At 43.3% G+C, this 26,392-nt stretch overlaps 1 protein-coding gene across 1 annotated transcript; it reads right to left on the bottom strand.

The window, feature by feature from the left end:
• Nucleotides 1-818: 818 nt before the first annotated feature.
• Nucleotides 819-25,047, bottom strand: LOC116228019 (transient receptor potential cation channel subfamily V member 2-like). Its single transcript, XM_031591623.2, has 19 exons — nucleotides 24,691-25,047; nucleotides 22,707-23,003; nucleotides 21,924-22,057; nucleotides 21,517-21,669; nucleotides 20,934-21,074; nucleotides 20,466-20,764; nucleotides 20,043-20,219; nucleotides 19,566-19,724; nucleotides 19,344-19,439; nucleotides 18,740-18,810; nucleotides 17,877-18,042; nucleotides 17,315-17,381; nucleotides 16,919-17,226; nucleotides 16,404-16,522; nucleotides 15,548-15,642; nucleotides 10,194-14,809; nucleotides 7,607-8,495; nucleotides 3,352-6,950; nucleotides 819-2,249 (listed from the first exon to the last, which is right to left on the bottom strand). Exons 2-16 carry the CDS (start codon nucleotides 22,946-22,948, stop codon nucleotides 14,679-14,681), a joined length of 2,358 nt encoding a protein of 785 aa, XP_031447483.1. The 5' UTR covers nucleotides 22,949-23,003; nucleotides 24,691-25,047; the 3' UTR covers nucleotides 819-2,249; nucleotides 3,352-6,950; nucleotides 7,607-8,495; nucleotides 10,194-14,678.
• Nucleotides 25,048-26,392: the final 1,345 nt, after the last annotated feature.

Genomic DNA, 26,392 nt, shown 5'->3' with positions numbered 1-26,392 from the left:
AACATTCATGTGCATCAAAGAAACTGGCAGAGGAAGATAAATCAGTCTAAGTGAACATTTAATTTAATTATTATTGAAAATTAGTACATCCAGTGACCCAGGTGCATTAAGGAATGAAGAGGAAGAACCTCCCCACCTTCAAGGCTCTTACTTTTGCTATCTTAAGCTACAGAAAGCAACCTGACAATCTGCACTGCTTGAAATTATTACGGTGGAAATCATACTGGAATCCTACCAGGCATCCTCTCCATCCTTTTTCCTCTAATTGACTTAAGTAATGGAACGTAATTGAGTATTTCTAAAGCTTACTTGGTGAGAACTGCAGTGAATGCACATCTGACATCAAAGACATTTTCTTCGGTCAGAATGGTGCTATTTTCCACTTATGCTTTAGAAAGGAAAAAAAAAAGCAGAATGGATAAAAACAACTTTATTACCTGCCCATCTTGGTCCTTTATTTCCGAATTGCCAGCATTGGCTGTACAAGGATGGAAACTGGCAGTTAAAGGGAGAGGAGCCAGCCTGCTGTCCTGCAGGGTGACGTACAGCAGTGCTGGGGTTGCTGTTTGTTATGAGGTCTTTGAAAGCTGCCATTGCCTTGAAGTGTTTCCCCACAACCAATGTTGATCTGTCAGTGTGCAACGTTGCTCTCATTAATCAAAACGGGAAGATTTTACCCTTCAAAAAATCTGACTTTAAATTCATGTAGAAAACTTTGCCTTTGGCTGTGCTTGCAGGGAGGTGCAGTTCTCACAGATGAGTCCGCATTTCCTTTTTAAACATTTTGTTTAATAAAATTCTGTGTATTAATCAGCTCCATATATTTTAATAGAAGGCATGTGACAAGAAAGGAATCTGAACAGTAACACACAGAAACCCCTGAGCAAGAAAAATGCCCTAATTCCGTTCTGGTTCCAATCATTTGGAATCAAAGCTCCATTTGGAACAAAACTGAATTATATTACTCATCTGTATTCTCTGCTAAGTTGGAAGGAGGATGTCAGCACCCAGTTTTCCAGTTCAGTAAGCACAAGCTTTTAAATATGCACTATTCTTAAATGTTGACCTTAAAGGCTGCTCTATTTTTTACTGAAATAATGAAGTTTGAGCAAAGCTGTAATTATAAGGGAAGGAAAGATTTTTTCACGTGGATCCAAACACTTTGGAAGGTTAAAAAGGACAAGTATAATTTTGTGAAACCGGTGTCTCACAAGTAGTGTGGACATGGAGCAGGAATTCATAGAATCATAGAATGGCCTGGGTTGAAAAGGATCACAATGATCACCTATGCTACGTGCAGGGTCACCAACCACCAGACCAGGCTGCCCAGAGCCACATCCAGCCTTTCTTGTTCACTTCTCAGTGTGTTTTGTGGTGAAAAAAGCAAAACTCAGTGGTATTAACAATGATTGCAGGCTTACTTCAGAATACACTTTCATCTAATTGCCAAATCACTGAGGAGTTTGGCAATTTTGAGGGAAAAGAAGGCTATAACAAAATACTGATTACACTGATACTCTTGAACTCACTGGGATCCTGTTAAAGCAAGATGCATGTTGTGCTTGGCATTCCTTTCCAGAATAGACATTAAAGTGCAGGAATTAAGAAATCACCTCCTGCCTTGAGGAAATGCATGTGAGTGACAGGCTGAATGTGAACTAACAGAGCCTATGGCCTAACTGTAAAGATACAGCAGCAAGAGCAGCTACTCAAAGTACCATTTAGAGGCAGGAAAAAAATGAAAATAATCATCTCTACTTACAGCTGTTTCCTTGAACACTGGATGCCCAACTCCACAGTTTAAGGGTAAGTCTGCAGAAGTGAATGGCATTGGTTGGCCACAGTGAATAGCAGGAGAGGATGGCTGCCAACAAAACAGGAACACTCTTTAATGTTGAATAAAAATAGATTGGGAAACTCAACAGCGTCTGCTCCCATAAAATGAATTAGGTGGATGTAGCCCAATAAAAGACTGGGAGTCTTAAATCAGTGGTTCAAGCTGTAGTCCTAACAACCAAAATGCTGCTCTAAGCAGACCTGCTTCAGCATTTACTTGGGTAGTAAATGAATCAGAGCCCGAGCTGCTTTCTTTGGGAATTCTGTCCCTAGCTGAACAGTTCTGCAATCTTACCTCAGCCATCACCTTCTTAAAATGGAGTTTTTTGGGACAGTTCAAGACATGGTTGTCATGTGTGAGTCATCACTATGGAACATTTGCTTCCTTGGAGTGGTCCACCACTGCTTCCTTTCTAGAAGTAGGCAGAAAAATGAGGTTACAAGTATTTTCTAATCTTTAATAACCAAGTGACCCAAATCATCTTGTTCTGCTAATTGCTCCCTCCAAGTACTTTCACACAATGCAACAGCCCCGTCTATTTTTCAGTGTTATTCAGTGTGTGGAGGAAAATGCTTCTTTCTTAATTTTAAAGCACTATCTCCAAGCTTCAAATAATGTTTCCATTTCTGTTTTACATCAACACAGCTTTTAAACACAGTTCTACTCGAGTTGCTGTTCTGTAGATCTCCAGGGTAACTTTTGACAATGAAGGGATGTCCACACTGTTGCCCAGAGCTGTGAAAATGGAACAGCTCTTTGCTGAAGAGCTGTGCCAAGCACGAGGCTAAAACAAAATCACATGGTGGGATCAAACGTTGGAGCTGTGGCTTTAGGATGGCTGCAGCTGTGGTGAAAACCGAAAACACTGGAAGAACAGACAGGAATTAACTGCAGGATGAGGGGAAACGGTTTTAAGTTGAGGGAGGGCAGATTGAGGTTGGATGTCAGGGGGAAATTCTTTACAGAGAGAGTGGTGAGGTGCTGGAACAGCTGCCCAGAGAGGCTGTGGATGCCCCGTCCATCCCTGCAGGTGTTCAAGGCCAGGTTGGATGGGGCCCTGGGCAGCCTGGGCTGGTATTAAATGTGGAGGTTGGTGGCCCTGCATGTGGCAGGGGGTTGGAGATTCATGATCCTTGAGGTCCCTTCCAACCCTGGCCATTCTGTGATTCTGTGAATTTTGCTCAGAGCAAAACAATTGCAGTGAGTCCATGGATGAAGGGTAACAGTTCCGATCTGCAGCTCCAGTATTCACAGAGGAGGTAAAAACTTGTGACAGATTCCCAACAGCTCCCCACAAGGCGAGTGAAATGAAGAGGCTGTGACAGCAGCCAACCAATGCCATTCACTTCTGCAGACTCACCCTTAAACTGTGGAGTTGGGCATCCAGTGTTCAAGAAAACAAGGCTTTGAGATTTTCAGAATGCTTTGTTGGAGGGACCAGAAGTTGTCCTCAGTGCAAAGCCTCTGAGGAGGCTGAGTAGGACTGCAGGCTGATCACTGTTCCCACTTCTTACCTTGCTGAGACTCCAGTAAAGCTGGGATTATATTGAAACGTAGTTTTGATGTAATGATGCTGCTGTTCTGGAAGATTAGCACTCTCTCAGGATGGAATCTCAAGTGGGTGAGAGAGTGAACAACTGGTCAGCAAAGAGCAAGCAAGAAACGCGTATCAGTGCTTGAATCATTACAGGGGAAAAAAAAGTTTTAAAAATCCTGGCAGCAAGACTACGAAGCGCTCAGCTTTTCCATAACGTTTCACCTGGGCCATGCTGGCCTATTTACAGAACTTCCACTTTTTGCTGGGAATGCAAAAAACCCCAGTCAGTCTGAAGGAACAGACAGCCAATATATACCAGTATGGAGAGAGTTTCAAAATTAAACGCTGTTTATGTTTCCATTAGATAAACTCGTTATCTAATGGTACAAATTCTCTCTTTATCTACAGTGTGTTTTCAAATAAAAAATGCAAGAACAAAATCGAAGCTGTCCACCTTTTCCTTTCCTTGGTGAACTCCAGAAGTCACTCAGCTAGCAGAGACCTGATTGAAAACAAGGCACAGTCAGCCAAGAAGGTTTTCTTGTGTCTAAATGACTTAAATCATCAGTGCTGAACTGCAGACATTAAGCCCTACGTTAATTTGTTAATCTTCATTAGTTGCTCAAAGCTTTAGAAGTTCAAAGGCAGAAGCAACGTGAGTTGAATGCTTTACATTTTTTATTATTTCTTCCAGCACTGGGAAAGATTTTTATGTCCCTCTGATAGAAATAAAAATAGAACCATTACACAGTGCTTGGAACACAGATTCTAAATTTGTCTTTGAACCATTCCCCCAATAAACTAAAAAGTAGCACTCATTGCCTACCAGAGCACAACTGCATCCTCCAGTGATCCTACTGTGATGTCTTGGAGACCACGCAATATCCCCACTGATGTCTCCAAGGCTGCCCACAGTAAACCCAAACCTTGCAAAAGAAATCACTGCATGTTTAGGTGTCCTTCCAAGGGAATGGAAAACACCCACTAACGAAATCCCTTTACAGCAGTTGTAATGCAGTAAATCTTACATGAAAAAAAAAAAAAAAATTGACCTCACTGCACATTCATAATGCTTACAATGAAGCCCTAACCGATATCATACGAGGTTTAAGATACCAGCTAACCTCAGACCAGAAGGCTGATCCTTCTGCACTGACTGCATGCAGACCCTCCCTGTCAGACGGCCCTATGCAAGGGGGCACACTGAAGTACTCACTGCAAACCGTTTGCAGATGGAGTCGATGCCCAGCTGGTCCGGAGACGAGCTTGTTTCTGCACTGCATTGCAGAAATACGCCACCAGAGGGTGCGAGGCGTTTGAATTCGAATGGATGCCCGGACTGTTTTCTGCTTCCCACCATTTGCTGTGTGCCTCGAGCAAGCCTTAGCAATGCACTTAGCAATGGGTTTATCTTGGTTTGTTGTTAACGAGGGTTCAGTTGTCGCTCAGAATGATGCAGCTAATAACATCCTGTATATTTGATGCCGGATCCAGGAGCTGGGCCTTCAAAACATTTTGTTTTCTGCAAGTCTCGAGAGGCAAAGCTTTAGCAGCTACCCACGCATGGGTTTGTTATAAACACTGCAAAGAACAATGCTTGGCAAATCAAAGTCAACACCAACAAACTGCCTACAAGCAGGCAGAAGGAATGGTTTGATCACACTGTGATATCTGTACATCTCGTGAACAGAATGGTTTTATTTCTTCAGTTATTTCTTTTTTTATACTCTAACAGCTAAGATAGGATCGCTGGCTTCACCCTGCAGTCCTCTACCATACAGGGAGAGCACATTCAGTGAGAGCACAGAGGAGGAATGTTTTATTTGTCACTGCTTAGGCATGGTTGGAAAATCCCCAACATGGACTGTTTACGCTACCAGTGTTTTTACCTTTGTCTCCAGGCAATAGACGTAAACCCTTCCTTCTTCTCCTTGGATGTGATAAAACGGAGCTCCAACAAGGAGATCTGTCACCCCATCACAGTTCACACCAAATGAGCAAAGTTCGGGGCCAAAATAAGATCCAACCTGGGCTCCAGAAAAAAAAAAACAACAACCAACCAAGCAGCTCTTTCACTGGAATTCTCTATATATAGCTTTGTAGAATTAGCTCTTTGCAACAGTAAGGCAATTTTTAGAACAAAACATCACATATCTACTTATATGTGGATCGCTTCCCTATTATTTATTACATTTCTGCCATCCTCAGGGACAGATCCTGAAAGCAGTGTAACTGTACCCAAACCGTTACTCAAAAACGTGACAGAATAAAAGGCAGAATAACATCGTTGGTGACGTCTTTTCCCATGGGCCATGAGAACACAACACAAATATAGTACGAATCCCATTTAGCTAAATGCCTTCCCAGTCTTATTCAGATTCAGTGATTTCTTCTGGTGTTCCCAAAGCATGATGGAGTAATCACTGTATAATCCACATCTAGCTAAACCAGATGCTTGGCTGCTCCCTGATTGCTACTTGTGGGGTATCTAACCAAAGAAAACATGGAGTAGTGACAGCCCACGGCCTCCAGCAGCCTGATGTGAGCAGCTGAGCTTTGATAATTTACCCAGCTGAGCTCCCAGAAGATGAGGCCCCAACAGATCTCAGTTAAAAAAGGCAGGAAATGTTCTCAGCCAGGGAAGTGCACACAAGAAGAATGAGTGGAGGCTGCCTGGCCACAGCCTGCTTCACAGCAATAGTAAAGCTAATTGATTTATTCAAACAATTATAATGGCTTTAGTCTTGCTTCAAAGCATGAACGTTTGTCTGGAGGAGAAAACATGGCTGTCGTTTGAACACTGTGAAATGACTGTTCAAATGACACTGTGGCCACTTGACCTGAACGCCACTGCAATATATAATGGATAAGTAAACAGGTTCAAGAGAATGGGTGCTATGGAAGTATTTGTGAGTTTTGAAGGTTGTGGGGATCAGATCTTCATCTTAAAACTATGGCTACAGGTCAATACAGCTCTGAGTGTGTGCAGAAATGTAAGCATCATAGTAGATACACTGAAGAGAGTGAGCAGACACTTCATATATTTCACGTAATTAAAAACTTGACAGTCTGAAAGGGAGTTTTCTGAAGGTCTGGTAATGCAGCTGGGATCCTTGATTCTACAGAAAAACGTTATTTGCAAATAAAAGAGCTCAAGTGACAAGATTTGTACAAGCTAGGCATCTTTAGAACTTACTCCTTAACCTCCTCCTAAAGAAGTTCTCTGGAATCAATAAGACAGAGGCCTAAATGAATCAAGAGAGCCAGGGCATCTCAGAAGGAACATCCTGCATATCTAATGCAAGACTACTTCTGCCTCCATCCACCACCAAAGCATAAAAGCAGACATAGGGGGTGAATGGAAACATCTCTCTTCTGTATGTGAGCTTAGAGACAGAAAACATGGCTTTGATGTTTGACAGCCCAAGCACTTAGAGTTTGACCTCAGCCATTTCAAGGGTGTTCAGGACATTTCTCAGACAATGGTTTTCCAGAAACACTTGCCCAGATACCATGGCAATGATTATCTTGTCATCAGTCAGTCTGGAGTCATGGCTTTCATTAAGGACTCCATCCCTGTGGAAGAAAAAAAATAAAAAGAGTTGTTTTATGGGACAAACTACATCTTCAGAGCTAGAAATGTCAGTGTTGTGAAGGGTGCTTATGTTCTTTGAGCTCTCAGCACAAGAGACTGCTCAGTGCAGACATGCAAGGCAGACGTGCACATTCACGTGCACAAGGATTAATGCTTTCTGGGGATGATGGCTGTCCACAGCTGACAGCTCTGCCTTCACAAGCAGCACACGGGGCATTTTTGCAATTAAGTATTTGTTATTTCTAGAGTCTTGCTACTGGGAAGAAAATGGAGTCAAGGAGGAAAGCAAGAAGGAGTCAAGGAGGAAAGAGATGCAGCAGATCAGGGAATAAACACGTGCCCTGAGCAAGATTTTCATTCTGAGGCCCCTGTGTCAGATAGGATGGACTTTACACTTTGCCTCTTGGCAATTTCTCCTTGTGGAAGCCAGAGTCAGACCTGACATCACCAGGCAGATTCATTCACAGCCCTCTATTGGCAGAGCCTGCCACTAAGAAAAGCACTGGAAAACTAAAAGGGAGAGCTTTGAAGGTGTGAGATCAAGAAGAGCGAGGAGGCACAAGAGGCTGTGTAATGCACATGGAACACAAGGAATCACTTGAGTGTTCCAGGAGCTCCTTGAGACACGTGAACTTACAGTACTTGCTGCAGCGTTTCCACAGCATCATCCTTGAGCTCTGCTGCTCCAGTTTTGGATCTTGAAGGGAGCAGTTAATCTGCTGCAGCTTTCTTGCAGGCTCGGGTCAGCTTGGGTCTGTGTTCCATACTGCACCACAGCAAACCTCATCTGGAGGAAGAAGAGCTGGTTATACAAGATATAAGGCTGGATCCTTAAGTCCCTCAGAGTGCTGAGTTTAGTCCCAAACTTCACTGCATGGACACAGAAAGCACGAGCTGCAGCGCTGTGCAGATGATCTATCTTTATCCCTGTTTCTATCACACATTTGTATTCTGGTGATCCTGTTTGGACCAACTCCAGGAACTGACTTCATTTTTTTTTTTTTTTTAATTTTTTTGGCTCACGACAACGATTTCTCTGTCTGAACTTTCTGGATTTATCTATCTGGGCAGACCTTTTGTGACCATATGGCTCAGCCTCTCTTTGTCCCCACATATCAAGCTTCATTTAAATCATTTAAAGTAATGTCTTGTAAGCCTCACTCATTTTTATGTCTTCTCTTTCAAGGTGCCCTGAGAGATTCATTTAGCAGAACATCTAGGCAAACTTCTGGCATGAAGACCAGCTCCTAGCTGCTCTTCTGCTCCCCTCTTCCTTCTCTTACTAACATTTAACTCTTGCTTTACAATATGCAGAATTATTACCACCATCTGTGTGAGTCATTTAAGCAGCAGTAATTACGTGAACTGGGGGAACCTTTGCAAAGGCACTGTGCTGGTGTTGCTCCTAAACCCATCTTGATGAAGCTGAGGAAAGCTGTTCCACACAAGCTGGCAGTTAGAAGAATACAGACTCTGTTCGTGTCCTCTGCAGTGCTGAGGGCCTGGTGATGCTTCTGCAGGCAAGCCTGTGGGGTAGGGGGAAGGCCAATGAATGCTGAGCAGAGTCACAGACAGAGGATGACTGAAGATGCCATCTGGCAAATAAACATTCAGCATCCCCTGCACAGCACTGAAAGCCTCCTGGTGAAAGTAAGAAAGCAAGCTGTGCTTCCCCTGATGAGGCACCCATGCCATCAGGTCAGCCAGGGCTTCAGCCCTGAGTTGATGGAAAGGCTGAGGCTGGAGGTATCACCAGGCTGAAGCTGTTGGCCTCCAAGCTGGTAACAGCCTAATGACTCCATACATTTACAAAAGCTCCCAGCAAAATTCCTTCAAAGCAAAACAAAAACAGAGCTCCAGATTTGTTGGACCAAGTTCCCTAGAACATTCAGCTGTCTTTGAAGCAAGTAGCAATTCCCAAGCAGGAACAAGGAGAAAAAATGATCACCATGGGGCTAATCTCCCTCATGAATATTCCTGTGCTCATATGGAATTTGGTCTGGGAACAAAAGACTCCTCAGCTCTGCACCAAGTTCTGCTGCTGTCATGCTGCAAAGCCAAGGTATTTAAACTTCTGGCTCGCAGGGATTTCCAACACAGATGACTCAGTTTTTAGCACTTCGGTTATCCCAATTAAGTGTGCTGTACTTAAACTGAGGGTGAAAAAGAAGTGTGCTTCAGATTAACTAACGATACCAGCAGATTACCTGTGGAGCTCACACGCACACACCCTCAGCACAGATCTGTTAGGTAAGTTCCAAGAACCTGAGACACACCAGCTCAGGCAGCTGCACTCCTCTGCACTGAAACTCTCAGCAGCAGAACTACCAAGTGCTAAAAATGCTGCCGTAAGGATGTGACTGAAACGATTACTGAAGCACAGGAGGACAGCAGCCTCCACCCATTACTCCTTCTTTATTTCCCATAAGCCAAATTGAGAAAGGTCAAGATCTGAAAAAGCAGTACAAAGTGCTGTGGACATCTCTGTTAAGAATGTGTGAGTTTACAAAGCTGGGACAAGCATAAGAAGAGAGGCATTAGCAGAGATAAAACACCATCATCTAACATGTAAAAGTCAAATGCAAATAAGGAACATAGCTGAGCAAAAACCCTGATATTAAATCTTAAATAGTGAAGCGAGTTCCGGAGGACTTTGATAGACATCTCAATAAAATGCTAAGATTGATAACATCTGTTTCCTGACACATTGGCAGCACAAAGCTTGCCAGAAAGTCTGTGAGGCTGATCAGGGCATGCACTGAATCCCTAACCAGCGTTCCTTTTGGAGTAGATACGTGCAGCATTGAGTCTTTTGAAAAAGAGAGCAGACAAACAGAAAAGTCCACCTCCACCCCACTCTCACCTACTACAAATAAATAAAGGTTAATAAACAAATAAGAGGACAAACGTGGCTTTGTGTTTGTATTTCAGAGTGGGAATTCACCCAGCAGCTGCTTTTCTCCCACTGAGGTGAGCACTACAAAACCTTCTCCACCCAAACATGAATTTCTGTGAACTGCAGAAATCCACAATGCAAATGAAGGACTTTCATTCCACGTAAATCCCAAACAGCCTGAACGTCCTACACCATAATCATGTTACTGGCCTACTTTGTGGGACTGACCCAAGTCTCCTGAAATTCCTTTGTTTCCAGACTAAGAACTTTTATTATCTAATAAAAAACTTTAAAGACTTTGGAAAATAAATACAGAGACGAGACTCACTCGTGAGGCAGAGCAGGTGAAAGAGTGACATCGGTGCTCCCAGTTTTGAGATGAAGGAGGACCAAAGATGCCAGGCAGAAGCAGCTCCCTTCCTCTGCTGACTTTCCAGCTCTGCACATCTCATTACTCACAGAGATGGTGACTCCACTGTAGATTTTGTTGAGGTGTACACGAGTGCCATTTTAATAAAACTGCAGATGCAAAGAGCCACTGAAAGGCAAACTTATGTTACAAAGAAGTAGATTTGGGCTTTTACTGATCCCTCATCTCTCCGTATCGTTGAGCCTCATTTGGTGCAGAGCAGCCCACAGTTACCCCCAGACAGTTCATTCTGTGTAACAAGTGCTACCTGTATGCAGGGTGTTACAACAAGTGATGAAGGAGGTGAATGAGCAAACGCTGAGCAATCAGAGAAGTTAACTGTGTAGAAAATTATTTGGGAATGTGGGGACTGGGGAAGGGAGGAAGAATCGACAGAGAGACGTGGAGCTCTCAGCCCAGTGTACGTTTTCTGAGCACCCTTTAGCCAAGAGCACAACAGGTCCATATCAACTCCTCGCTGCCTCCCACTCCCCTCCTCTAAGGATTCTCTGAGCTTACAACGTTTGACAACCATCAGAGCCTGACCGTCCTGAAAGGCTGCAATGCTCTGCATCTCCCAGATCAGAACTGAAAAAGATCACATCAGCACCAGAAATAAAGCAAATCTCTCTGGGCTCAGATTGCAACGACAGCAGCCAGCCGTGAGGCAGCCGCAGCCACACAGCCTTCTGATCCACTGCTGCTGGAGCAGCCAGGATGTGGTGAAGGGGAACAGTTTTCTTTAAAAGGTTGCCTTTCTTTTTAACCCCAGAGGAATAAACTACACCTATAGATTTTAAAATACAGTGAAGAAGAACAAACCTAATCACCAATCACAGGACCAGCCCAGCTGACAAATCCACCAGCCGCCTCGCTTTGGAAATAACTCTTTGCAGCTCACGTAGACGCTGTACAAAGCATCTGTTCTTTGTCTGAGCCCTTTTGCTTGTCACATTTCAAAGACTCCTTTAACCAGCTAACGAGGCAATGGAAAATATGCTCAGATGCACATGGGGTCATGAAGAGAGAAGGAATCAGCCGGGACGCAGATATATACACCTCCTTATATTGGCTTCAGCCTCAGAGCACGCTTTGAAAAAAATAACAGGGAAAAGAGCAGCAATAAAACGTGCAGTTTGGGGAGTAAGAGAAACCTGCTTCAACCTCTACACCTTAGGAACCTCCACACCTTAGGCGTGAAGCTTATTGTGAGAAAATGACGCTGATAAGCAGTGAGAAGGATTACTGTGCAGTGGGAAACATTTGAAGCCTGGTATAGATGCCACAGAAAGCAATGGCCTGGCAAAGTGTGATGGAGGAGATGCAGTTTGGGAGCTGTGCAGTCTGCATTCACCTCCTATCCCAGCCAGGGACCAGGCAACCTTGACCAAATACACAGGAAAGGATTTGAGCACCCACAAACCTACATGGAAGATAACGAGAGCTGCTGGTGTCTTGTCTCCTTGGCATGGATGGGCCTTCAGGGTCTTTTGGCTCATACACAGGTTAGACAGAGGGGAGGAACTGCAGCTGTTCATTCACTGGGGTTTGAGAATATTTTCCGTTTTTTTCTCAGGTGAGAACATTGTCAAGCCTCCCACTTGGCACATGGATGGATTTCAGATGCAGGATCAGTGCAGGTGGGTGGGAAAACACAAGGAGCAGAATCACAGAATCACAGAATGGTTTGGGTTGGAAGGGACCTCAAGGATCATGGAGCTCCAACCCCCCACCAGTGCAGGGCCACCAACCTCTACCTTTAACAGCAGCCCAGGCTGCCCAGGGCCCCATCCAACGCCTTGAACACCTGCAGGGATGGACGGGGCATCCACAGCCTCTCTGGGCAGCTGTTCCAGCACCTCACCACTCTCACAGCAAACAACTTCCCCCTGACATCCAACCTCAATCTGCCCTCCCTCACCATTCGATAATTTCTTGTGCAAAGGACTGAAGAGCTCTGTGACAAAACATGATGCTCTCTTAAGAGTGGTTTCCGAAATTCTGCTGGGCCATCAAAGCCATCAACCACCTTCTAAGTCCTTCCTTTGGAAGGGATAGCAGACATCTCTGAAAGCAAATCCCAGACAGCCTTCCTGTTTGCTACATGACCAAAATGCAAAGTGGCTCAGTTGGTGAAACCAGAGAGGAGCCTTGTGCATTGACTGAGGACACAAAAAAATGGAAGGTTACTGACGTTAACCTCAACAGAACTGACTCACCTCAGCTTTACAGGAGGGACCCCGCTGCAGAAAAGTAACTCCACAAAAATCTCCTTTCATCCACGATCAAAAAAAAGCTGTGCACACCAGTTTGGGCACTGCTAAACCTTCTGACCAACGCGATGTAGTGGTTTGCTGCATCTGTCTGTCTATTGTCCATCATTCTTCATTTGTGAGTTTTAGAGGGCTGGAGCTGGTTTCTGTGCAGTGACTGTGAAACACAAGGAATATCACACTCCTGTTTCACAGTGAACACTAATTTTTTTTTGGAAAAAATTGAATGCAGATCAAAATATTAACACTACAAACTAAAGAAAGTGATTTAAAGATAAACAGGTTCAAGAAGCAGGTTAGCTTGAAAGCAAGCTGCCACAGCCCACACCTATCAAAACCACTACCAACAAGCACAAGTTTTCTTTCTTGTTTATTAAGACTCCAGGAACAGAGAGCATATCTGATTCTGCATTTCTTGAGAATCTCAAAGTGTCCCTGTTACAGCAAAGCACCATGCACAGCAATAGATTACCATGTCAGATGATCCCTTTGTGCAATAGGAGCACTTTGCCAAATCTTGGGAACACTTAGGACAAAGCCATAGATGGAAAAAGCAGCTGAAGGTTTTATAAAGCAAGAAAACATCAGAAGCTGGAGTGAGAAAAGTTAGTTACAATTCAGATACCCAACACAGTGAAGATGCAGAGGGAATCGTCCAGCACAGGGGAAGAATCTGTTTGATTTGAGCAGGTTATAAAAGTAGTACTTCTGCTGCCAGTCACAGATGTAAATAAGCAACAGGATTCAAATGGTTGTATTCAAAAGATGAGTCTTCTAGATTCACTTGCTCAAAGTAGAAACAAGAGATAGGAGATCTTGAGTTGCACAGTTTATCTTACTGAAAGAAAGGTGCCACCACCATTTGTAGACTGCAGCTTTTTTCATGTTTTTCACTAATCTTTCTTTCTATGATAGATGTATTCAATGCAACAGCCTGTTATACAGTTTCAGACGTAGCTGATAAGAGGTCATGAAGAACAAGAGATAACTTGCATGGCAATGAGGTCAGCACAGTACTGGGTGAAATGTAATCAGAAATTTGATTACACCTTGGAGTCCACACTGATCACATCTTCAACTTCTTTTTGAGAGAGGTTGATGTTCTGAAAATACATCCAAGAATCAACACTTTCAATTAAGTAAACTTGCTATATTTATAATCTGCAGAATAGTACATTATTATTTTTAAATGTAGGCTAAAAGTGAGATAGCTCATTTTTTCCTCCTCTTCAGAGCTTAAGACATTTCCCACCCTGAGGCAGTGTGCACATACAAAAAAGCAATGAGGTTCTCGTAGTCAATTACAGAAAGATAAGAAGCTCACTACGACTGACAGGAAACGTTAACCACATGGAGCACTTTGGACCATCTATCTCTCAGAAGCAACGTGTAAAATTCTGCTGCTGCTTTCTACAGAAACAATGCTATCTCTAAAAGACAGATGCTTCAGAAATTCACCTGGTGAAGTTACAGTTCCAGAAAACTCACGTTACTTTTGTGCTCTTAAGCAAATGTGCACATTGTGCAAATGATTTCATTATATAGTATAAAATGGGAATTCTGGTGTGATCCCAGCACTGCAGGTACTGAGACAAAGACTTGGCATGGCTCACGATGGCTGAAACCTGAATATTTGTCCCCTCACATCTCACAACAGCAGTGTTTTACACAGAAGCCAGTTCCATCATTAACGATTTTTTATGCCTCTAAAATGCTCTTTATTGCAAAGCTCTTCAGTGCAGGTTGTTGTGTTGTGACAAAAGAATAAGTTAACCCTTTCTTAGATAGGTGAACTACATTCTTTGTTTCTCTATGGCAAACAACATTATTTCTATGCAGCTCAGAAAGCACTGCCTTCTCAAAGACTGCTCCCCACTGCCCCTATGATCTTTCTCTTGCACCTTTAAACGTGGTAATAGGAAAGTGTCAGTCAGAAAAGGTTGAGGAAAAAAATGGTTTCTTCAGAGGAAAATTTATAATTAAAGTGCATGAAAACATTTAATGTCACAGGGTGAACCACAGTCATTGATGAAATGCACTTTAACACTGATAATGCCTTCAATTCTTCCAGCTGCTATAGGAAGAACTACTCCTTTGAAGATGGAAGCAAGGTTGCAAACAAGAAAACCCGCTAAAGATTTCTGGTTTGTCCCTTTAGGGGCATCATCTCAGTTGCTGGTAGCTGGGGCTGCAGCAGTGACTGCTCCTCTGAAACAGCTGATCTCAGTTGTGTCTGTGGCACCTGTTTCCGTGATCTCGTCTCTATAGCAGGAGACATAAAAACAGCAGCCCTTTGTCAGCAGGAAGCTAACAAAGGGATCCAGTTTTTAGAAGAATGCAGGTTTAGGGAAACCCAACATCCACCCAATTAAGTATTTCAAGTGCTGAAGCCTCCCCATTCCTGCTGTTCTGGCATCTAGAAAGAGACTATGCTGAAAGAGCAGGAAGCTGTGTAATTCTGATGGAGATTCTGCCCAAGCTGAGCAAAACATTTCTAGAGAAATTAACAGCTCTCCATTCTCCATACAGAGCTGCCTCCCAGCTAAACTGAGAGAAGCAAACAATTAGATCTAAGGCAGAATTTGATGAAGTTATGAGAGTCAGTGCCCTGACATGCTGTAAAAGCTTTGATTTTAACCTGTAAAATGAGTGGGTCTACATTTTAGCTTTTTTTTTTTAAATACAAAAAGCAACATGCATTTGGGATACTGATCTAAGCCAAAGGCAAGAACAGCCCTTGCTCCACTCAGCAGTGCTTCCTGCCTATTTCCAATAGAGAGAAACAGGAATGGCCTCTCCTTTGTTCTCGTTATTTATTCCTGACCTCCAGTTCTTTATGTGCTCAGCTCTCAAGTGATGCTGCTACTATTTAGTAATCTGAAACAATTTCTTGAGCAAACTGGCCTAAAATTTCTGTTACCAAAAGACATAACATGCAAACAGTGGCTGAGCAGGAAGCCAAAAGGACACAGAAGACATTTCTTCATTACTTGACTTTACCTTCCGGATTTATTTCCAAATCATTGGTGTTTCCAGGCTCTTCCTTGAGAACTCCCACTTCCTTTGCCCAACTTGTCCATTTTATTTCCTCTACTCTGGAGAAACAAAATGCAAGAGATACAGATGCATGAAGCACAGCATTTCATCCAGGTCTCATTGTCCTGTGGCCAACCCCATCCTGCTAACACAGACTTAATACTTTGGTTGTAGCAACAGCACCCTACAGAGCTTTTTCCTGAGCTTCTCTAGTCTAAGCTCTCTGAGGTAAATATCTATCCCTCTGCATGTGGTATGCTGGCCTATGCCACTTGTTTGTTTTAAAATACTCCAGTTCCTCCCAGAGAACACACTTAATACAAAGGAACCTCTTAGATTCTCCTTTCTATGCATGCTTCATTGCACATAAAACCCTGGAGCTACAAAATTGCTGCTGGCACTTTGTTTCTCTGAGTAAAGAAAAGTTTACCTGTGCTCTGAGTCCCTCAGTGTGTGTACTGCCTTTTCACTTTGCACTCATACTGCATGCTCCTGAGGGAAGGGGATACCAGCCTACACCCTTACAACTACAGCCAACTCCAAGCACAGCTACTTGAAGCATCAGAAAGCATTGTTGCAGACAGCCTGCCACCATAACCACAGATGTGGGCTAAACAGCACACGTCTTGGTGACTTGCTCTCAAACCTCCAGCAGTGAAATCACCAGCCAGTGTGCATGTACCAGGAACATGTGGTTGAGACACTCTGCCAAGTCAGTGTTGAAACTCCTGTGGTGAAGCAGGGTTAGCAGCTTATCGTTCACAGGAATCCATCACTGTGCTGAAGTTTAAGTTTAAGGGTAACAGCACATCTGTCTTACCTGAAGCACCACCTCTCATCTTTTTTATTGAGGCCCACTGACATCAAGCAGCCAGATCTCCTCTTTCCTCCTTGGCGCCACAGCCAGGCCTTCTCTATTTCTAGAATAGCAATAGCCCTCTGAAAGAAGAAGTCCGTGTCAGGGGAAAAACAGGCCATGCAGAGCCCAGTCCCTCATTTTAATTAAATCTTCCCCCCGGTCAGCAAGTACTTTGGCTTGGAAAATCACTTCAGAGATCAGCCTCAAAGTGTTCCTTAGCTTAACTGTATCAGACAAAATTGTAATTCACTCAAGTTACTTGTGCACATGGATCTGAACAGGCTAGTAGTCAGGCAAACAGCACGAGCTTTAAATACACCTAAAAATGATGTTAGAGTTTATCCCCAGAGTGGTAAATTTATGTAAAAGAAAACTTTACAGTTGAGGTTTAGGACAAAGACAGTGTCATGCCTGAGGTTGTGAAATTCAAGTAGGAATCTGGACCATTATAACTGCTGAGCAGCACTGTGTCTCACCTGCAGCTTCCAAACACTTTTGCTGTAACCAGAAATATCAGTGACAGTCTCACTCATGAGTGCAATCAGCATGTTGAGCAATAGGATGTAAGTGAGGATCACAAAAAGCAGCAGCAGAAGCATGACAAAGTATCTGAATCTGGCATGTTCGTGAAAATCCAGGTCACCCATCCCAATGGTGATCTTGAAGAGCTCCAGGGAGACGCTGAGCAGCCCACCATACATAGCATGGCTCCCAGCATTCTCCATCTGAGCAACAGATTTGTTCTGAGAGAGTGAAGGAGCATCTCCCATCAGCGTAACCAGAGCTACGAGAAAAACAGAATTTGAATCCTCCTCAGAAAGACATTACTTCCTGCAGCCCAGCCTATAACATGATGCTGATTAAGTCCTTACCTGCAGCAAAGCCAAAGAGGAAGATAATATAAACCAAGAGGAAACGCAACAGATCTCTCAGGATAGTCTGAAATAAATCAGGAGGAAGTGTCATTCCTTCTCAAGCAGCTGTTTCCAGATTATTTCAATGCATATAGCTCTTCTATCATCACTGGCTTTCACACAAGTGGTGATCAGACCCCTTCCCTCCTCATCTCACCTCTGCTTTGTCTTGCTTTTCTAGTCCCAAACTCTCACATGGATCTGGAAACACTTCTCAGTCCAAGCACAGCTTTTCCAGGGAACTTACACTGGCTTTGACTGCTGGTTTTGTCACTTTCTGACCAACAAGTAAATGTCAGCTGCTCTAACTTGCCAGATTCAAAGATGGCAAACCACTGGTTTGCCACAACTGTACTTCCTTGAAGAAGAAATCGAATCTCCTTCTGCAATTTATTTCAAGTCCATATATCAATTCATTTTATGGTTTTCGTGGTCTCGAGAGAATAAAAGTAATTGCAGGAATTCTATTAGCTCCTGACACATAAAAGGCTTTAACATAAAATGTCTCCCAAGCACTGACCTTCTGGATCATGACACTGTAAATGCCAATGCGCTGAAAGCCGCGGGTGTAGTACAGCATGTTCACCCATCCCAGAAGCAGGGAGAACACCATCACTGCCACGTAGTTTTCTGAACTTGCGCCATACAGGACTGCTGACAACAGCAATGAGAAAGCCTGGATGAAGCTGGAGAGAAGTAGAATGAGTGACACAGTAATTTGCTTCAACAAAAAGGCCCGTTTGCAGTTCTGTTTTGCGAGGAAAAGTGAACATGTTTTACCAGGCTACAGAGAGCACACAAAGTGACAGCTATTCAGGCACATCGTTTATATAAGCAAATCCTGTTATAACCACATGTGCATATTGTTGCAGTTTTGTTATGAACTGGTTAATCTCACAGTATGGAAGCTCTCGACTGCTTAATGCAACTCATGTAACCGATAGAAAACAGACAAAGAACTGTAACTCACAAATACATGCATACATACATGCAAACACATGCATCTACACATTTGTCCTCAAAAAATATGAAGTCTCTTTCTTTTCGATCGAATTTGAGCCACGGTGATGACATGATTCAAAACCTGAGCTCTTTTTCTAACATGCTCTAAACTGGAATAACTGGAGATCTGCCCTTTGCTGTATTCCACCACAAATCCAAAGACAGGCTCTACCCCACTAAGTCTATTACAACAAAGGGTTATGACAAGATGCAGCAGGTAGGAGAAACAAGCAGGAAAAGGGTGGAAAGAGGAGACAGCGGCAGAGAATCAATCTTTCCTGCTCACCATCTCTCTAGTAATGTTAGGGCAACTTAGCAGCACACAGCAGAGAACCAATTTCACCCGTGCTTTCATTGCGCAAAAAACCTCAAGAGACATACATCAAGATCTCAACACAGCTGTCAGAACACATAGTCTTCAGGGACTGGCGTCTCCTCCGCAGATACAGACTCTAATTGAGAAAAATCAATGGTAGCCATTCATCAGAGCAACAGAATATCCTAAAGATTGATTCCTGCCTGGCACAGCCCATTATATAGGAGAGAGGTTCACTCCATAAGCTCCCTTTTGTGCTTTCATTGTCAAGATCTAAATTTTCAGTTAGTCAGCCTTCCACAGCCTTATTTGTAAAAGGAGAAGTACAAACAAAGGCTAAATAATGGCTCAGCCTTATGTCCTTATTAACAGTATTAAGAGCATTAAATGCTAGAGATGCATTTTAGTACCATAAATCACAAGTCACCCCTAATTAATTACTGTTGTGAGCCTATTCCTCCTCTTGCCCAGGAGCCTGGCCTATAGCACTCCTGTCATTGCAGGATCACTCTGACACTGTGTTTCAGAGCAGGGTTCCCTCCTGCCATCCACTCATGCACATTCTGACCTCAGAATCAAACAGAACCAAATCTGTTGCCTCCATGTCAGTGACGGTTTTGTTTGCTTGTTTTCATTCTTGCAATGAGACCAGACCAGGGAGCCACATACCTGAGCAAAAATTAGGTATACACCTCCAAGCAAAATAATGATCAGCCCAGAAACCCACAGGAAGCCTCCAGCTGTGAACTCCACTGGAAATGAAGGCTGCAAGAGAAAGAAAGAAGCAAAATACCGAAGGCTGACATTGGCAGTTGTGATAAACACCCCAAGCCTTTTAAAACTCAACTCCATTCATTCAGACCTTGTTAGATAAAAGAACATTGGGCTTACCTTTACCCTTAAGGGCTGATAGTAGGCAATGGCTGTAAAGATGATCATGAATGACAAGTATGAGATAAAACTGAAGTAGAATCTCTTGGAAGCAAATGTTTCCCACTTCTGCTGAAGCAATTTGTTCAGAGGCTCCAAAACCACCATTTTGTACCGATTCTATGAAGAAGGGAGAAAACCCACCATCAACAACAAACATATCAAAGTATCAACAGAAATGTGAATTCACCAGAGGATTATCTTTTTTAGGATTGGAGTTCAGTGGCTGCAATTAGGCTATCCCTAAGGGTTTATTCAGTTAAGGCTGTCAGTATGAAAAACATTAAACATCCCATGGGAAGTTAATTCTGTTTGGCTTCATGAGAAAAGCCAAGCAGCTTAGGACAACCTCAGCTTAGGACAACCAAAGGATCAAAACCACCTCAAGGTGGTGCAAAAAACTGTTGCTGTCTTTAACTTTTAGTAAAAAGCACTCACTGGTGTGTCACTGCTGTATGCCAGAATCTCCAGCACAGAGTTTTCCTCAAAGCTGTCTAGAGAAGACAAGTCATAGAGGGAGACATGGATAGGTCCATAGGTCCATTCAGTGAACTTGCGGGACAGGTGCCTGTACACTGGGTCTTTGATCTCTCTTTGGATGATGTGTTTGAAGATCTGAAGAGAAAAATATCAGAAAAACGTGGATGCAATTAAGATACAAAGTGACCCAAGCATACCCAAATCGCCTTCAAATAAACACCTTGCTTTCTGCATTACACACTGTTGTATCCGAACACCAGACTACATGTTTAAAATCAGGCAAGGTACTGCTACATCAGACCCTGCTGTTATGCTGAGGATGTATGCTGCAGTTGTCATTGTTTCCCAGCAACTCCTGGAATTCCCTCTATTTGTCTTTACCTCCACTTTGCCTGTCTTGGCAGCAAGTTGCAGGGGATTTAATCCATCATAATTCACAATCTCCTCCAGTTTCACTGTCGGGTCAGTCTTCACACCTGCCTTCAGGATTTCAACGTATACCGTGCTCACAAACTTGGTGTTCTCCTCAGTGTCATCTGCAATCATCACCAGGGCATGGAGGACTGTGTTTCCTTGTGTATCTTGCTCCTGGAGTCTGGCTTTTTGGTGGGGGTTGTTTATAAGATATTCTACCACCTCAAACTGGTTGGTACAGGCAGCCAAAGAGAGGGGAAGTTCACCTGAAGAGATTAAGACAGTAGTTGGGAGGGGCAGCAGGAAATGTGAAAAGAAATTGAAAGAATTGAAAGTGAAGTTGTGAACAGAGGGACAAACCCAGCTAGAACTAGTGGCATCAAACACAGCAAGGCATTAAAACAACCCAAAGAAATGCGTTCCACACAGACTCACCAAAATAAAAGCAAACTCCCTCTTTCTTCTTCCTGAAGAATTCACCATGAGCTCTGGCATGGACGTCAGCTCCATTCTCTACTAGAACTTTCACTATGTCCAGACTCCTTTTCTCTATGGCAATATGGAGTGCTGTCTGGCCTAAGGAAACAGGCAAAAAACCATAAATCAGTACCAGTATCAGAGAGAACAAGCAGAGGACTCTTTGGCAAAGCACTGTTAAAACAGTAAAGGATAACTCAGCTAGCAGAACTCATTCTTTAACAGCTATGTAGTATTCCTTTTTCACTTTCAGAAATGCTTTATAAACTTTGCTACACAGATTCTTTCATATTTGTGGATTTATTAAACACGTATTATTTCTATTTTATAGACTAAAGACAAAGTTGCAAAAGGCTGAGGAGGACAGTGCCAGAATCAGAAATCAGAAGTGGAAAGATGAGCATGCTGTTACTGTAATTGCATCAGAACTCTGGAAAGGCAGTGCCACATAAACACCAAAGCCCTTTCTTTCTCTTGTACCTGTGTATCTCACCTGTCTGATGGGGAGGTGCATCTGACACAACATCAGCAGAAACCTTACCTCTGTAGTAACAGTCAGAGCATGCCACATTGACAAGAGGCCTGGGATTCTGTGTCTTCTGATCTATTTCCAGCAAAAGAGGGATTGTGTCATTCCTTCCATTTTTTAAATTCAGCAGAGCTTTCATTAAGCAAGTCTTCCCAGTCTTTGCATCTAGTAGGAAAAAAAAAGTATCAAGTGGGTTGTGGATATGTGCCTTGCACGTATCTATATGACCTGAGTCAGCAAGCCCAGAACTTAACAGTCAGTGTAGGACCAAACCCAATAATTTTAATGGCATTGGTATTCTAAGTCTGCAGCAGAGGCAAAAGCCTTAGGAAATATGCAACTAATGGCACTTCCCTGTACTACATTAACAAGCATTGCCTCTGCTAACCCAGTTTCTGAAGTACTGAGCAGGAGCCTACCTGTGTATTCAGAATTGGTGAGAAATTTTGAGGTCCTCCTTAAGTACTCAAGTAAGCCATCCAGTGCCTCAGGGCTGCCCCGTGAGACTGCACTGAAGAGCCTGTCTCTGTCAAAGCGATTGGGGTCCTTTTGGCTGCAGAAGAAATGCACAGTGTTAAGAAGTCCTGGAGACTGTAAGACAAGAGCATGCAATACGTTCCAGTCGGTTGTGTAAGAAAAAGAGGAGAGAGGTAAAAAAAAGTTTATCAAAAACAAAACAAAAAAAAAAAACAACTATTTTTGAGTTAAAGGAAAAATAGAGACAGCTATTTCCCATAATGCTCTTAAGTGATTGCTGTTTCCATCAGCTGGAGCTCTTCCCAGATCCAGCCTGATGTGCAATCCTGGAATGTATCCAGAGCACAGACAAGCCCAAGATAGCTGTAGGATCAGAATCAGTCCCATCACGTGGTGTAAAGCACTACATGAGCTCATTTACATCCCTTCCTGGCAAGAACAGTTCAGATGTATAGAGCTCCATGCTACGTTGCTCTTACACTCAACTTGGCTTATTTGGTGCTATTTGGTTCAAATAGACCCCAAATAAACCACACACATTGTACCTTCCAAGTACAGAGAGGAAGGGCTAATATGTCCCTCTGTACCTTTATTTACCTCTCACCAGACAGCTGTCATATTTCTGCATTGCCACTTTTAGTTTCAACTTTTGTAAAGTCAATAGGCAGAGGTCAGTACAGATCAACAGTGATCCTATCCTTGTCAAATAATCAACAATTACTCACTTGCTCACAAGTCCTGGCCGATAGTTCAGGTTAATCATGACTTTAGGAGAGTAGTCACTGCTTTCCTTCTGGTAAGGTGACTCCAAGGGCCGGGGCTCTCCCTTCCTTCCATATTGTCCTGATCTTTCTTCCTTTGAACTAGATGCAGGCTTATCCTCCTGGATGCTGTCATCTGTTTCTAGCAGTCCTACCAACCTGTTCCTCTGACACGGGCCTGACTGATCATTTGTGAAGTTATCCATTTCTAGCAGAGATGGCCTTGCAGATCACTAGATGTTCCCCACTGGGAGGATAAACCTGCAAGGGCATGGGAGAATTAATACAATTTGTTTGCAAACCTAGAATGTGAGCCATGTGGCACAGACATAGAGGAAATATTTCCAGTCCATTGTTCCTACAGTTGACTATGGGTGTCTTGAGAGAAGAGATTCAATAAAATTCTGCACAATTGGGGGTATTTGAATAAAGGATCAATGTCTTAAACATGGCACACCTAGAAAAGCAGTACAAGAAATACAGACTGCCAGAAGTAGTACAAGAAATACAGACAACTCCTCGAACATCTGAACCCCTTTTGTGAGATGATCTCACCTGTTGGCAGCAGCATGGGTTCCTTACATAAAAGGCAAAGAGAGTGGATCTTTAGGAGACTACGATCATTGTTCTTGTCTCAGTGCAGCCAATACAAGCCAGTCACTAAGTGGCCAAAAGATAAGATTAACTATAGATTAACTTTTTTAAAAAAGAGCAAAAAGCTGGTTCGTGTTCTCTGATGTTAAGAAAGGCACTGTTTCCATGGGGAAAACATTTGCAAAAGTTATGTTCCTCTCATGTTTTGTTGCAGTGCACTGGGGCAAAATATGAGAGAACTCCCCAGTGTTGGCTACCCATGTGAATACAGGCTTCCAACTTCCAGCTCCATAGCACAGGCACATACACATTCTGGCTGCCATATGGACACTCATAGTGCTCAGAACCTGAGCACAGCTCAGCTCTCCCAAAAGCAATGCTGGATGCAGATGTGCACAGAACCTAAGTATTCATTACAGCACCCAGCCAGCCCACTTGTCTCATTTAGTGCTTTTTACCCTTCTGAGACATCTCTTCATGTTTATCTGGATACATCCCAGATCCACACCCAGTGCAAGCTGTCTGCAGCCAGCACATGATGGAGAGTCGCAGTTTGTGAAGCAGCAAGGAAACATCCACAATTACCAGCCTGAACCAGAGCTTAATAACTCTGTCCTATTCACACGTACTCCCTCCAAATGGTTAACAGATTTTCTGTCCCTTGCTGGGACTAAGCCAGACTCCATAGCCTATACCAGCAAGGAGGTACATGGACACACCATAAGGATTCTGGCTTAGATTAGGATGCAAGGCAGCATAGTTAGCTCTAAGCAGAAAGCAGCTACAGAATGTCTTTATGCAGTTCACAGCAAGAAGTCCAAAGGCTGGTTTCATGACAAACCATTACAATTCAGCCATTCTGTTTAGTCTGCATTTTACTGACAAACATTCCTCTGCACGCACGGGATTACACCCTACAATCCCATTTCAGCCTCATTTTCTCCCCCAAAACACTTACTGGTACATTTGCCAATCCTTCAGAGTGCTATTTGTACATCCATAATAGTTTGCTTGTTGTTCTGTCTTCCTTTCCCCCCAGTCATTACTCAGTTGCAGTTTCCTTCTCTCCACAGCTTCAAGAAAGTTATTTAGTGACAGTTGTTTACAGACAGAATGTCTGGTTTAAAAGCAAAAGCAAAATGGTCCTTAAAAAATACAACAAAGACCCTAAAATAAATACATCCAAGTCATGTTTTCCTAGGAAACAGGCAGCACTCTCTGTTTGTCAGCTCAGTTTTAACTTCTCATGAACTGAGTTGTCTCCTTCTGCAACTTTATCGAGCCTTTTTGAGTAGCAGAGCATAAAAAAAAAAAAAAAGCCCTGTTGTCAAAAGAGGAAGAGCACAGCACTTACCCCAAGTTGCTGCAAGCTCCACCCAAGAACTGATCTCACAGGGAGTCCCAACTGAGCCTTCAGAAGCCAAATAGCTTCCCCGAAGAAATGATGTCAAATAACATGTGTTAATAAGCATGAAAGCAGCCCACAAATTATTTACATCCATGCATGAGAACTCTTTTCTTCTGCAGAGACCACCACACTCATCTCAGCACTCTGGTGATGGCACGACACTGAAATCCTACTTGGTGGTGGTCCATGAAAGAATCCAGCCTGTGAGAAGGAATAACTGCCTGATTATTTACCCAACTGTAGAGCTTTTTGCAAAGTGAAGAAGGGCTTGCACAGGAAATGACTAGATAGATTTCTCAGTAAAAGAGAGAGCCAATGAGTGCACTGCTCTTATATGGGAAAGCTGGCTGGCTATTGCAAATTCATCATGCTTAACTCCTTCCTGCACAGAAAACATCTTGTGGTTTCCAACAGCCCATTTAGACTGCAGGGGATGATCAAACCCTGGCAGTGCCAGAGCCTGTAGTTCAGCTGTGAGGCTGGTCACAAGACACTCTGCCCCAAGGAAAGCAAGAATGCATGAAAACATCTGAAGTCAACTGTTCCTGTGGGAAGTCAGTTCTCACACAATTTCACACACCACCATTAGGAGGCAAAGCAAACCCTAACAGACAAACCAGCCAGAATGTTATAACAAGCAGCAGCTGCTCATCACATGGACATGAGCCTTCACAAAGCAGCCCCACCTCATAACTACTTATGCCACTGGTTACTTAATTTGCCACTGGTGCTCAGTTCTTGATGGGCTCCTTCTGGGAAGGATCACCAAGTCTTGGACAAGCTATTTCTGGGAGCACAGGTGGCCATCCACACAACAGACTGTAGCTGACACCGTGCACATGCACTAGCATTGTTCACTTATCACTCTGAAAACAGGACCCCTGGGACACAGAAGACATCAGACTGCATGAAGTGTCTTAGTTTTTTTCTCCCCTAACAGAACTGTGGTCAGAGGACACAGCATGATCATTATTCCCAGTAGCAACAATACAGGATGACATTCAGCACCTTCGATGGCCTTTCAAAGCACAAAGTTATTGTCATCCACGCTATGAAGAGCACTGATGGTTACAAAGCCATATCTGTGATCCAGAAATCATCTAGCAAATCTCGTTAATTAACAAAACGGTATAGAACTCTTTTAACCAACAGCTTGACAGCTACGAATTAGTTAACAAGCGCTCCAAAAATGTTGAGAAGAGATGCGTCACATCCTGACATATTGAACTCTGGCTATGGATTTTTTCCAAAGCTACCACAGGCTTACTGAGAACCCAAAGCAATATTCAATTGACAGGACAGCTGAACAATGTGGGGTTCCCTGGAACATTAATTTACTTGGGTAACAACAGATGTAGAATCAAGCAGGATAGTTTAGCATAAACTTCCCCCCACAGCTTTCATGAGTCAGCCCACCATCCTAACCAGGGAATGAGATCAGCCTACAAAAGTGCATCATAACAGATTTGGTTCTGCTCATCTGGTTTTAATAGTTTACACAGAGGAAGGCAAATGTGCAGTTTGCTGGGAAAGGAATCACTGCCAGCTGGGAGGTCAGTGCAGCAAAACAGAAACATGGAGCTGCTGGGAGAACACAGAAACATCAGTATGCATGCACACATGCGCACACACTTTCATAGGGAGGATG

This window comes from Phasianus colchicus, chromosome 21, assembly GCF_987193195.1.
Source record: "Phasianus colchicus chromosome 21, bPhaCol1.hap1.1, whole genome shotgun sequence".
NCBI classification, from domain to species: Eukaryota; Metazoa; Chordata; class Aves; order Galliformes; family Phasianidae; genus Phasianus; species Phasianus colchicus.
Note: the sequence above shows the minus strand (reverse complement) of the source record. Positions and strands in the feature narration are given on the sequence as shown.

Excerpts from the sequence above, each read along its gene's own strand:
- LOC116228019 (XM_031591623.2), bottom strand. The coding sequence starts at position 22,948 with ATGGATAACTTCACAAATGATCAGTCAGGCCCGTGTCAGAGGAACAGG. Across the intron at positions 17,227-17,314 it reads CCTCTTTGGCTTTGCTGCAG|CTCTGGTTACGCTGATGGGA; the intron begins GTAAGGACTTAA and ends TTTTTCTCGTAG. Across the intron at positions 14,810-15,547 it reads TTTGGAAATAAATCCGGAAG|AGACGAGATCACGGAAACAG; the intron begins GTAAAGTCAAGT and ends CTCCTGCTATAG.